The sequence below is a fragment of the Molossus molossus genome, unplaced genomic scaffold (genome assembly GCF_014108415.1).
Source record: "Molossus molossus isolate mMolMol1 unplaced genomic scaffold, mMolMol1.p scaffold_m16_p_2, whole genome shotgun sequence".
Lineage (NCBI taxonomy): Eukaryota > Metazoa > Chordata > Mammalia > Chiroptera > Molossidae > Molossus > Molossus molossus.
The window spans coordinates 2651210-2662899 of record NW_023425355.1 but is presented as its reverse complement, the minus strand read 5'-3'; the positions used below and the strand labels follow the sequence as shown (position 1 = coordinate 2662899).

General features: G+C 43.3%; 2 protein-coding genes across 9 annotated transcripts in view; one reads left to right on the top strand and one right to left on the bottom strand.

Moving 5' to 3' along the window:
• Nucleotides 1-636: 636 nt before the first annotated feature.
• Nucleotides 637-3404, bottom strand: PDZD11 (PDZ domain containing 11). Of its 4 annotated transcripts, none has more exons than XM_036271193.1 (7): nucleotides 3333-3404; nucleotides 2761-2860; nucleotides 2226-2309; nucleotides 1903-1959; nucleotides 1497-1595; nucleotides 1202-1262; nucleotides 637-828 (listed from the first exon to the last, which is right to left on the bottom strand). In XM_036271193.1, the coding sequence occupies exons 2-7, from the start codon at nucleotides 2845-2847 to the stop codon at nucleotides 794-796; spliced, it is 423 nt and encodes a 140-aa protein (XP_036127086.1). In that variant the 5' UTR covers nucleotides 2848-2860; nucleotides 3333-3404; the 3' UTR covers nucleotides 637-793. The 4 variants fall into 4 exon arrangements, with proteins under 4 accessions (XP_036127086.1, XP_036127087.1, XP_036127088.1 ...); XM_036271194.1 differs by having other exon boundaries at nucleotides 3370-3403; XM_036271195.1 differs by lacking the exon at nucleotides 3333-3404 and adding an exon at nucleotides 2948-3170.
• A 490-nt stretch (nucleotides 3405-3894) lies between these two features.
• The window catches only part of KIF4A (kinesin family member 4A), a 100632-nt gene continuing 92836 nt past the window's right edge, over nucleotides 3895-11690 (top strand). For 2 of the 5 annotated variants that reach the window (XM_036270684.1, XM_036270685.1), the window contains exons 1-4: nucleotides 3897-4061; nucleotides 4170-4284; nucleotides 7886-8076; nucleotides 9434-9526. In XM_036270684.1, the coding sequence (XP_036126577.1) occupies nucleotides 3942-4061; nucleotides 4170-4284; nucleotides 7886-8076; nucleotides 9434-9526 (519 nt within the window). In that variant the 5' untranslated portion in view covers nucleotides 3897-3941. Of the gene's footprint in view, nucleotides 4062-4169; nucleotides 4285-7885; nucleotides 8077-9433; nucleotides 9527-11690 lie in introns of those variants that run through there. The other 3 variants (XM_036270682.1, XM_036270683.1, XM_036270686.1) reach the window with 3 other exon arrangements.

Below are 11690 nucleotides of genomic sequence, written 5' to 3'. Positions count from 1 at the left end.
GGGGATTGAGCCTGCAACCCAGGCATGTGCCCTGACTGGAATCAAATTGGCAACCCTTCAGTGCATGCGAGGACACTCAACCAACTGAGCCACACAAGCCAGGGCCTGAATCGGTATTTTGAACGTCAATGGAAATGGCGTAAGGTGTGGCCTGGAATCTCTAACTGTGGATTGTAACTAAGGAGCTAAAAACATGGCAGATTATTTGGGAGTTGAGGTGAAGAAAAGGGGTAGGCCAGCTGTCAGTACTACTCAACCTACACCTTGGACAATTTTTTCCTGCTATCCCGGAAAAGAAATGCACCCAAGCCTTTTAGTTTATGTTACAGATGAAAGAATCAGGGAAAGGAGAAGGCAGAACTATATTAATAGCAACCTGCAGAGAAATGTCCAAAGATCACGGGGAAAGGGCAGGTTTCCTCCTGTACCCTCCACCCTATACCATTCCTCAGCTCTACTGTAGCTAAGGTTCCCGGGCCTCCCTGGTGTTCCGGGCAGACAGAGACTATTGTGAAGCAGGTATGGTGTTGCTCTGTTGCTTCCAGTGGCTCCTCTTTGGAAGAGCTTTTCCTTTTGCCTCAACAGCAGGTTACGCTCAATGAGTGGCATCCAAAAGGTACACCAATATTTCTTCAGTGTTGCGTTTTATTTTTTAGAGGAGAGAATGGGAGGGAGAGGAGGAAAAACAGGGTCCCATGGGAGTCTCCAAAATGTATGAGAGTGTATGTGGCTTCCCTGAGGCCTGGCCAGCTTGTCCTAGAAGATTCCATGTGGACGGCTGTGGGCTGCAACTCTAGTGTACCGTCCTCTCTTTTTGGCGATGATAATCTGGGGAAAAGAAATAAAGGAGGCACAAAGCAGGTTATTTTCAGGCCTGAGCTCCCAATTCCGTACTCCCAATTCATGGGTCTCTATTAATCAGGATTTAAAGAGTTCCTACCCAGGGCCCTTCCAAGTCATTAAAAAGAGAGTGAGCCCTGCTGGTGTGGCCCAGTGGTTGAGCATTGTCCCATGCACCAAGAGGTTGCTGGTGGGATTCCTGGTCAGGACATATGACCGGGTTGCAGGCTCAATCCCCAGTAGGGGGCGTGCAAGAGGCAGCCAATAGATGTTGATGTTTCATTGATGTTTCTATCTCTCCCTCTCCTTTCCTCTCTAAAATCAATAAAGAAAAAAACATTAAAAAATGTGTGATACTTACTGTAGGGAAAGAAGCGGACACGCATGCTGATTTCACGGGCTGTCTTCAGGATCTCAACAGCCTGAAAGGAGCACAACTTGTACAAATGAAGAGATATGACCCAGGACAGAACCATAACAGGAGGAAAGTCATTTGCAGCTCCAACCTTCTGGATCACTAATAGCTGCTTCCCTCCGGTATACTTCCTTGGGAGAGATTCTTTCTTTTCAAGTTACATACAGATTAGGGTAATCCTGTCCAACTTGTTCTACCTGGGATCACTCTTGCCACACCACAGCCTGAGTGCTGTGCTCACCTTGCTATGTTCAATATCTTGGAAATCCACATCATTTACAGCTAGGACTTGGTCCCCTTCCTGAAGTCCTGCTCGATGTGCGTCAGAGTCAGGGATCACCTGTGGGTAAGGAGAGAATATGTGTGATCAAGGTGGGATGATTTCAAAGACTGAAAGTGAAATGAAGTGCTATTCAAATGTAAGCTGCTTGTGTGTATGCGTGTATGTGTGTGTGTCTTGTTGCAGGTACACATGCACGTAAATGTAGGGAAACAGATGCTTGCCAGGTGGGAAGTTTTAAGTGGGAAAGAGTTTCCCTATTATGCCTCCACTAAATCATCCTTCTCCCAGGCCTTGGGACTTCATGGTTCTACAATCTGATAACAAAGGAAAGTAGCTATTCACATTGCCTACCAGGCACACGCACCTTGGAGATGAAGATGCCTAGCTGGGAGGCCTTTCCTCCTCGGATGTTAAATCCCAACTGCAAGACAAGAGCACAGAATGGGGCTCAATATAGACCACAAACACAAGAATATCTAGTAGTGTCACTGTATGATATCTTTGCTATTTGTCCCTCAGAGAGAAGTCAGAAGTTATGTAAATGATATCTCAGCTTTTCTGCCCAATAAAAGTAGTTTCCTTATCTTCCTACCTGCTCCCCAATCTGTCCTCCCAACCACAGCTAACTTCTGGACCTGGTATGGACAAATCAAACCTGGAATAAGATGTATTGTTCTATAAGCTCACCTGAGCTCCAGGAGGCTTCTTCAGTGTGATGATTCGGGGCAGAAACTGAGTCAACTCGTTGTTGTAGTCTGGGTGGTATACCCTCTGAAAGACACAGCAACCCCAGAAATCTTACTATCAGTCTCAGGTTTTATGCCCACCTTCATCTGGAACACAAATGTATCACCCTGAAGTCAGGAAATGGTGAAGTCATGGACTTAGTTTAAGTAGAACAGGTAACACTGTCCAAATGGGTAAATGGATAGCTTTGGGAAATGCTAGCAGTCCAGTAGCTTCCCACTTGTTTACTTTGACGGAAATAGAAACTGGAGCTCCAAATTTCCAGAATTATCTAGTGTGAATGGATTCTGGAAGGATTCCTAAGAAGCTTCTAATGGGCCCAGTTGCTCAGAATCCAATTCCTGGGTCCCTTGGCTACAACAAAGGCTAAGATTAATTCTCCATTGAGCTTTCTAACCCTGCTATCCTACCTTTCATATATCATCTCATGCCCATGGGAGAAAATCTGCTATTCAAGAGTACTGACAGTTCCCACCTCATGAGGAGGAATCCATGCAGGGGGATTCTCATAGGCAGGCAGGAAAACCACTGGGTAGTCATCATAAGGAATCCGGCTGTCCATCTCTGGCAAGGCCCTGGAATGGACGAGTGAATCGAAGCTGACAAAAATGATTTAAAGGGGACAGCAGCCCAGCAAGTTCCAGAAAACAACTCTGACCCACTTCTAGGTGATAGAGTGGTGGAAAGAAGGAAGAAAACAATGAACTTTGCAGGATATCAGGATGTCGAGCAACCTGCTTGGTCCTCTATCGAGATGATCTTTCTCATGACACTCCTGCAAAATAGATGTTACTGTCTTCAACCTCAAGAAGAGCCGAGCGGGGTCGCATCTGAAAAGATCTGTCTACTCTCGAAGTCCAAATGGAGTTCTGACTCCATGCACAGGGACTCGAAGCAAGGAACCGCCCCACATTCCCTAGATGTGATCCATCACGGTGGGGGGTCCCCAGATAGCCCCTTTCTTCACCACCAGCCACCTTCAAACCCCCTCCCGGCATTCTGCCCGAGCCCCGCGCATTCGAGGTGGTAACCGTCGTGCTGTCTCACCTGCCAACAGGTGTCAGCCAGCGCAGATTCCACTCACCGCCAATTCAGCCTGAGAACCGGAAGCAGATGCCCCGAAGGGGCGGAAGGGGCGGGGTCACGGTGCGGCGCGCAAGCGCACCCCTCCCCAGAGCGTCCCCTTGCGCACGCCGACGTGCGTGCTCCTCCCGCCGGCTGTCTGTGTTCCGATTGGCTGGCGCCTTCGGGAGCAATTTAAAAGTTGGCGGTTAAATCTCCAGTTGGGCCGGGGCAGCGGGAAGACTGGAGGAGGTATGAGTGGTTCGGCGAGTGGAGGGGACACATCCTAGCTCGGGACCTGCCTTTCCCGGTACCCGGGGGCTGCGGGTCTTTGTGGTCGTGTCCGCTGGGGGTTTCCCTTTCCCTTTCAGACGCCACTTCGCTGTTTCCCGCGGTGGCCACAGCCGAGGGACAGGGCCTGTCCAGCGGCGGCGACCCCGCTGCAAGGAGGGGCGGCCTCACCTACGCCGAGGTCCGTGACCCAACCCCCGCCCCCGCCGAGGGCCGGGACTGAGGGCGGACGCCCTCGCACCCGGGCTCATCCGCAAGCCCCTTCTCTTTTTCTTCCGTCAGAGACGGTGCTGAAGTGGGATCATGACGGAAGAGGTGAAGGGAATTCCTGTAAGAGTGGCCCTGCGATGTCGCCCTCTGCTTCCCAAAGAGATTAGCGAGGGCTGCCAGGTGTGCCTTTCCTTCGTCCCCAGGGAACCGCAGGTGCGTAGCAGTCCTGGGCCCGCGTCCTGACACCTGGGGGCAATTGACAGGGAGGGGCGTGGTCTGGGCTGGCATTCGGGGCTTACTCCTTGTCCCTTGCTCCCCTAGGTGGTGGTTGGTACGGACAAATCCTTCACCTACGATTTTGTGTTTGACCCCTCGACCGAACAGGAAGAAGTCTTCAATACAGCAGTAGCACCCCTCATAAAAGGCATATTCAAAGGTGAGACTGTTTCATTCTTTAAACAGTTTCTGAGCGTATACTGTGTGTCAGGGCCTGTGCTTGGCTGCTGTAAACACGGGAATGGGTGAAACATGCGTCCTGCCTCCCAAAAGCCCACAGAAAGCAAATGCAGTACAAGACCAGTCTGTGGTTCTGCTCATCTTTGACTTTCCCATATAAAAAGGCATTTTATATATGTATATATATGTGTATGTCTGCATGTGTATGTATGTACGTGCATATATGTGTGTGTATATATGCATATATATGTTTTTTGTTAATCCTCACTCAAGGATTTTTTTCCCATTAATTTTTAGAGAAAGTGGAAGGGAGGGAGGAAGGGGGGTAGAGAGAGACATACCCACAAGCATCCATATGAGAGACACTTGGATTAGTTGCCTCCATAAATGCCCCCAGGGGAATTGAACCTGCAATCCAGGTACATCCCCTTGACCTGACTGGAAATCTAACCTGTGACCCTTCTGTGAGTGGGACGACACACTAACCACTGAGCAACACTGGCCAGGGCAACTTTTATATATTTCTGTTTGTCCTGTAATCTTATTAGATTCTAAGCTCTTTGATGAGTGCTGATGATAATTAGTGTGCTGACCTACTTGAGGCTCAAGCACTGCAAAACCTATGGAAAGATTCAAAGATAAATAATATAGCTTCCAGGCCCTGCAGGAGTACAGAGTTCAGGGGTAGGAGTACAACTAGATGACTACATAAATAATTTTTTAAATGCTCATCTGAGGATATTTTTACATTTATCTTCAGACAGAGAGGGAGGGAGGGAGGGAGGGAGGGAGGGAGGGAGGGAGAGAGAGAGAAACAGAGAAACATCAACGTGAGAGAGACACGTCAATTGGTTGCCACCCACACAACCCCAACTAGGGCCAGGGATGAACTGCAACCAAGGTATGTGTCCTTGGTCGGATTGGAACCTGGGATTCTTCAGTCCACGGGCCGACACTCTAACCCAGCCAGGGCTACATAAAGTTGTTTTTTTTTTATCCTCACCTGAGGACATTTTTCCTTTTTTTTTTTTTATTCAGGCAGAGCAGGAGGAAGAGAGAGAGAGAAACATCAATGTGAAAGGGACATATTGATTGGCCGCCACCCGCACAACCCAACCAGGGCCAGGGACAAACTGCAACCAAGGTACATGCCCTTAGCAGGAACCGAACCTGGGTCTCTGGACCACAGGCCGACATTCTAACCGCTGAGCCAAACCGGCCAGGGCCATAAATAATTTTTGAGGCATAAAATATTTTAAACTTTTTGCATCCATCTTTAACTACAAATATTTTAGAAGTTAAAAGCATGCAAGAGAGCCCTGGCCGGTTTGGCTCAGCGATTACAGCATTGGCCTGCGGTCCGGGGAGACCCGGATTCAGTTCCCGCTAAGGGCATGTACCTCGGTTGCAGTTTGTCCCCGGCCCTGGTTGGTCGTGTGGGTGGCAGCCACTCGATGTGTCCCTTCACGTCGATGTTTCTCTCTCTCTCTCTCTCTTCCTCTCTCTCCCTCCCACTCTATCTGAACAAAAAATGGAAAAATGTCCTCGGGTGAGGATTAAAAAAAAAAAAAAACATGCAAGAGAATCCATCAGTCCTGCTCTAGAAGTAGGAATGTTTCCATACAAAGTGGTATGAGAACTGGAAAGATGACACCAACTCTGGGGCACCTAGGGTAAATTTCACAGCCTAGGGAACCTTTGAGGTAGTTCTTGAATGATGAGTAGATTCTTTTAGGTAAAGAATGAGATTTCCTAAAGTCTCTGAATACTCCAGCCAATTAATAATCTTTCTTGCAGAAGCTAAGGTTTTAGTGTTATTGAAGACCGTACTAGGGTTCTGAAGAGGGGAGTAGTGCCTAAGAAGTCTTTAATTATTATTCTAGGACAGTGGTCATTCAGGATTCAAGGCAGAGGGCTGTTTAATCACAATTATGTCTTTTATAGCAGAGAGTCTAATTCAAAATCACATGTTGTATTTACTTGTACTGCCTCTGTAGTCTCCTTTATTCTAAAGTGTTTTTCATTCTTTTTTGACTTTCATAATCATGAGACTTGTGGAGATTTATTTTGTAAACCGTTTTTAAATTTCAGTTTGTCTGATGTTTATTGATGATTAGATTCAGGTTCTATATCTTTAGCAGAAGTATCATTATTCTCTTTGAATCCTGTCCATCAACACAGGATTTTAATTTGTTCCATTACTGCTGATGTTCATTTTGAGAGCTTGTTTGGAGGCTCCAGCAAGGGAGTGCAGCTACTCGTATACCCTTGACCAGAAAATGGTCCCCTCCTCTATGGGGGAAGGTCCTATTCAACCGAGTGCACAGCTTTGGGAGGGACGCACATGGAGGCATGAGGGAGGAACACCCGCCTAGCCAGCCAGATCAGCCAAATCAGCCCTAGCGTGACAGATGTCAAAGGCAGTTTGCCCTCACATCCTGATGTTCATTTTGATCATTTGATTAAGGTGTTATCTGCCAGGCTTCTCCACTATAAAGTTAATCTTTTTCCTATTTACATATTCGGAAGACCATTATGTGATTCTGAGTCTCTTCTAATTAACTAGCCCTCTTTTCCTTTAGTCGTTCCTGAATCAGTATGGTTTCCAAAGCCTTCACTATCTGGTCATGTTCTCCGAATGTACTTTCACAGCTTAGTAAGGGTACTAAAGTTATGCTTTCATATTTTTAACTTGGGAAATTATGATAATTAAATTATAGTCTTTATAAAGAATATAATGTAGAAAATGACCCCTATATATATGCATTTGGTTAACATTGCTCTGCAAAGACAAACTGTTTTTCAGGCAGCTCAACAGCACCTTCTTGTACTCTGATACCACAGAGCCCTGAGTATTTTGTAAAAAGTACTGAAACTTGGTTTCCCCTGTTCTTACTATATACACATATCTGTAGTATTGCAGAATATTATGGGATGTTAATTCTCTTGACCCCATAGTCTTGCCGTGATGTACCATACCAGGTGATACTAGCAAACTATTAGTGAAAATCTCAATTTAACATTTTACGATTTTTCTGAAAAGCAAAGGGCTTGTATCCCATTGAATCATACTTAAATGACGTTTCTATAGAGAGCCTGATAATATGGTCCTCGTGCAGTCTGAGAGTCCAGATAAGGAGTAGATGCTTTCATTGACTGTAAAAAGCAACTTTATTGTCCTTTCAAATGAAGATGGTTAATCAAAGAAATACATGCTTGATCCCTTCTATTTATGCAGCTTCTAAGACTTTAATTTAATTCCCATAATTTAGAATTGCTCAAAGTAGAAAGTAGAATTATAAAGCTCCACATGGCTCTTTAACGGTGACTTGGCCACCTTCACAATCTCAGTCATCTCTTTAATTGTTTTACTTCCTATCTTTTAAGAGGGGCCCATGTTCTAGGTTTGGTACTTTTCTTTGCTTATTTGGATCAGTGCAAACTCTTCTCTGTGTCTGCTACGCGTAAGAGTTTCTTGTCTTAAGAGATCAGTCTCAATTTTATTGCAAGTAATCGCTGAAGGAAATGGGGAATATTGATTGGATGAAAATACTTGAGTGCCATTAAGCATGTTTTGCCAGGATACAATGCAACCGTCCTGGCCTATGGACAGACTGGCTCTGGAAAAACCTATTCGATGGGAGGCACATACACTGCTGAACAAGAGAATGAACCAACGGTTGGGGTAATTCCTAGGGTAATCCAACTGCTCTTCAAAGAAATTGATAAGAAGAGTGACTTCGAATTCACTCTGAAAGTGTCATACTTGGAGGTAAATGATTTATCTTTCATTATTCTGAGTTTAAATTTATCTTTGGGTAGAAAAATAAATCCTAATCAGGTTTTTCCTGGCATGACTCAAACTAATAAATTGCATTTTTAGTAAATTACATTTTAATAAATTGATAGAAAAAACTTAACTGGCTCAGTGGGTTCTGGCTTCCACCCAGTTCTTTCCTTGTCAGAATAGTCTGTTTAATCTGACTGTTTGAGGAGTTGGCATTGCAATATAAAAAGATGATAGGACTTCTTTTAATTCCAATTTGGCCTCTTATTGATTCCCTGTAGTCTGCAGAAAGATATTTGATTTCCTTTTACATATGTTTTGAGGCTTAAGTGATAATGCTGCTACTTCATGAAGAATGTTATAAAAATTGGGTGACATATTGAGTTACATAGGTGATGATAGAGTGGGTTTATTTAACAGGTATTTATTGAGTACCTACTATGTTATAGTCCCTGTTCTAGGTACTTGGGAAATGTCAGTGAACAAAACAGATAAAAATCCCTGCCCTTGTAGGTGTTTTCATTCTACTGTGTATCAGTATAGAAGTAGACTGGCCGGTTATAAATAACCTCATGACACCAAAATCACTTGTTTAGGGAATTTATGGCTTCTGAGAAACTAGCAGTGATAAGATGACTTATCTTTAAGGAGCAATAATTAAACATATGATATAAGCATGCGATTATAAATTGTATGTGAACACTTCATCCTGAAGTTGAATCTTAATAAGTATAGGAGGTGTAGAGTTGGAAGATGGGAAGTTAAACATCATTAAGATTAGCCTTCTTGAATCTTCATTAACCTAGTTGTGGCCAAGGTAATTAAATGAAGAAATCACTTAGGAACCTGGTATGTTAAGTAGTAGCAACAGCAATACTAGCAAACAAATATAGTGCTTCCTATGTGCTAAACACTGTACTAAATACTTAAAGTTCTGGTTGTTGAAATACTGGTTGCCACTTCTCCCTTTTGCTTCTCACTTCCACCCTCCACTAAGGACTCGTTACTTGCAGGATAACGAAATGGGTGAAGGTGACACTGCTCTGACACCATCAAAGAACTGAATCTGGGCCCCCATGTTACTTTTTGTTATGTCTGCTGTTCCTGAGAGACTATCTTAAGAAAGCAGTCTCAATTTTGTAATAGTAATATGTGAATTCATTCTTGTAAGTATCAAATGTTTGTATATAGGGTTAAAGTTCCTTTCTTAATTAAAAATATGTTATAAAAATATTTTAATACAGAAAGTCCCAAAGAATTAAAAAATCATCTACGATCTCACCATCCCAAGAGTACCACTGTTAACATCTTGTTTTTACCACTTTATATTCAATAATACCAGATCTACAATGAAGAAATCTTGGATCTTCTATGCCCATCTCGTGAGAAAGCCTCTCAAATAAATATACGAGAGGATCCTAAGGAAGGCATAAAGGTGTGTTTGTTGTTATTGTTGTCGTTATTTAAGAATGTTGGTCACTACTAAAATTCACATCCCTTTTATTTGCCACTGTGGTTTTAAATGACTTAACTAACATCTTCCAGATTTTGTGTGGTCCTCATTCCCTTTGTTAATCTAGAATTCCTTCATGGGATCTCTTGTGGATAAAGATGTATTATCACCTTCCTGTTATCTGTTCAAGGAATGCTAACATCAATTAAACATTCATTAGCTATTTACAGAGTTCTAAGGCTGGGCTGTCCAGTACGGTAGCCACTAGCTATAGAGGGCTATTTAAACCTAAGCGAACTAAAAGTGAAGAAAATTTAAAATGTAGTCCCTCAGTTACACCATCTGCACATTAGGGCTTAATAGCTACATGTGGCTAGTGGCTACTGTGTTGGACAGCACACATTCAGAACTTAGCCATGGTCAGAAAATTCTGCTGGACAACACTGGAATAGACATTGTGCTGGGCTCTGGGATGGCATTTGAAAATTAAAAAGTTAAATAATAAAACCTTTTTAAAATTCACAAGTACTGCAGGAAAAAGACATCACTTATTTGAGAGGCTTCTGTCACATGGTATAGATGCAGAATGTGGAGCCATAGCTGGACAGAAAATTTGAGGCCAGGTTGTAAGTTTTGCATCTGGGAGTGGGCCAAATCCAGAAGCCAGTGTTGAAAAAAGGCAGAGCTTGGGTCTTGTACCAGTCTGAGTATTCAGGAGTGGGAGAATCTGAGGCTGGAAATGGACGAGAATAGGTAGTGCAGACTTGGGAAAATAACAGCTTACCCATCTTTCTCTCCTTCCTGTCTTCTCTGTATGGAAAACTGAAGGTTTAGGGTGCAAGTGCCTGAGGGGCAGGTATTTGTGCTTCCGATTTTTTTTTTCCTTCTGGGTTGGTAAAGCAAGGCTTGAAAGATCAGACCTATGTGGAAAGCCTGATGAGCTTGGACTACAGGGGATAAGTTCAGATAGTGGGATAAGAAACCTGGGCAAAATGCATGCTATCACCAGAAAAAAATGTTGGTAGTGAGCCAGCTCTTAACCAGATTCCAAGGTCTTTTTATATGCCCCATGCTAAACCAGGAATTAAATCCTAAGCATTATTTGAGGTGAAATTTGCAATGCAAAGATGTGTAGATTTCTGACTCAAACTGGGGTGAATAAGGACAAGTTTGCAAATACTTTTCAGATGGGATGAATGGAATGTAAGGAAGTAGAGAACAGAGTAAGGGTATTCTTAGTAAGGAATGGTTTCAGTGGGAAGCAGAAAATATACTCCTGGGATAATAACATGAGACCAGTCAGTCTGGATTTAGGGATATGGATTAGGAAGTAATAGGAGATAAATTAGGATCAGATTATGAATCTAGATTAAAGAATTTAGTTTCTATCCTTGTGAACAGTGTATAAGCTAGCTGTTTAATACTTCTGAATGAAGGTTTTCTGTGATTACTTTTACCCAACTCTTTATCTTACGTGTTTATCTCTCCAGTTAAGTTAGCTCCTGGATGTCAGAAAGTATCTTAAAATCTCTTTGTATCCTCATTATCTAGCACAAAGCTTTTGTAGTTTGGTGACATTTTAGGAAGCAGGAGTTTTAGGAAGACTAAACAGAAATGGATTGAAAAGGAGAAAGACTCGGATGAGGAAGGCCAGTTGGGGAAACTGCTTTACTTTTCAGGCATGAAGTAATATGGGCCTGGACTAGGCAAGTAGAAAGGAAAAGGAAGCAATGGATTCAAAAGAAGAATGACTAGGGAAAAAAGAATGACTAGGAGTTGGTGCTAGATGAGATATGGAGGAATGGGAGGAATTGAAGGTGAAGTTGATATTCTGAGAATAGAGACAGTAATAGAAATGGAGAAGGAGTGGATAGAATCAGTGTTCGTGGGAGGAAGATGAGTTTGGTTTATAATTGATTTCAAAGTGTAAGTAGCAGGTAATTATAAACAAAAGACTGGAAATTAGGGCACCAATGTAGACTTGGGAGCTATGGAGTAATAACATCATAGCATATTGGGGCTAGCAGGGACTTTCTCTAGTTCAGTCTCCAGAGGCTCCAAGAGATTTTATCTTATATAAACTCTCATAACTAGATAGAGTACCAAGCCTAGAACCCTGTTTTTCTGGCTTCCTAATCTAGTAGAA

Bases quoted from the DNA above. Each gene is read 5' to 3' on its own strand.
- PDZD11 (XM_036271193.1), bottom strand. From the start codon at position 2,847: ATGGACAGCCGGATTCCTTATGATGACTACCCAGTGGTTTTCCTGCCT. The intron at 2,310-2,760 runs GTGGGAACTGTC...TGTGTCTTTCAG, and splicing joins CATGGATTCCTCCTCATGAG to AGGGTATACCACCCAGACTA. The intron at 1,960-2,225 runs GTGAGCTTATAG...CTTGTCTTGCAG, and splicing joins AGAAGCCTCCTGGAGCTCAG to TTGGGATTTAACATCCGAGG.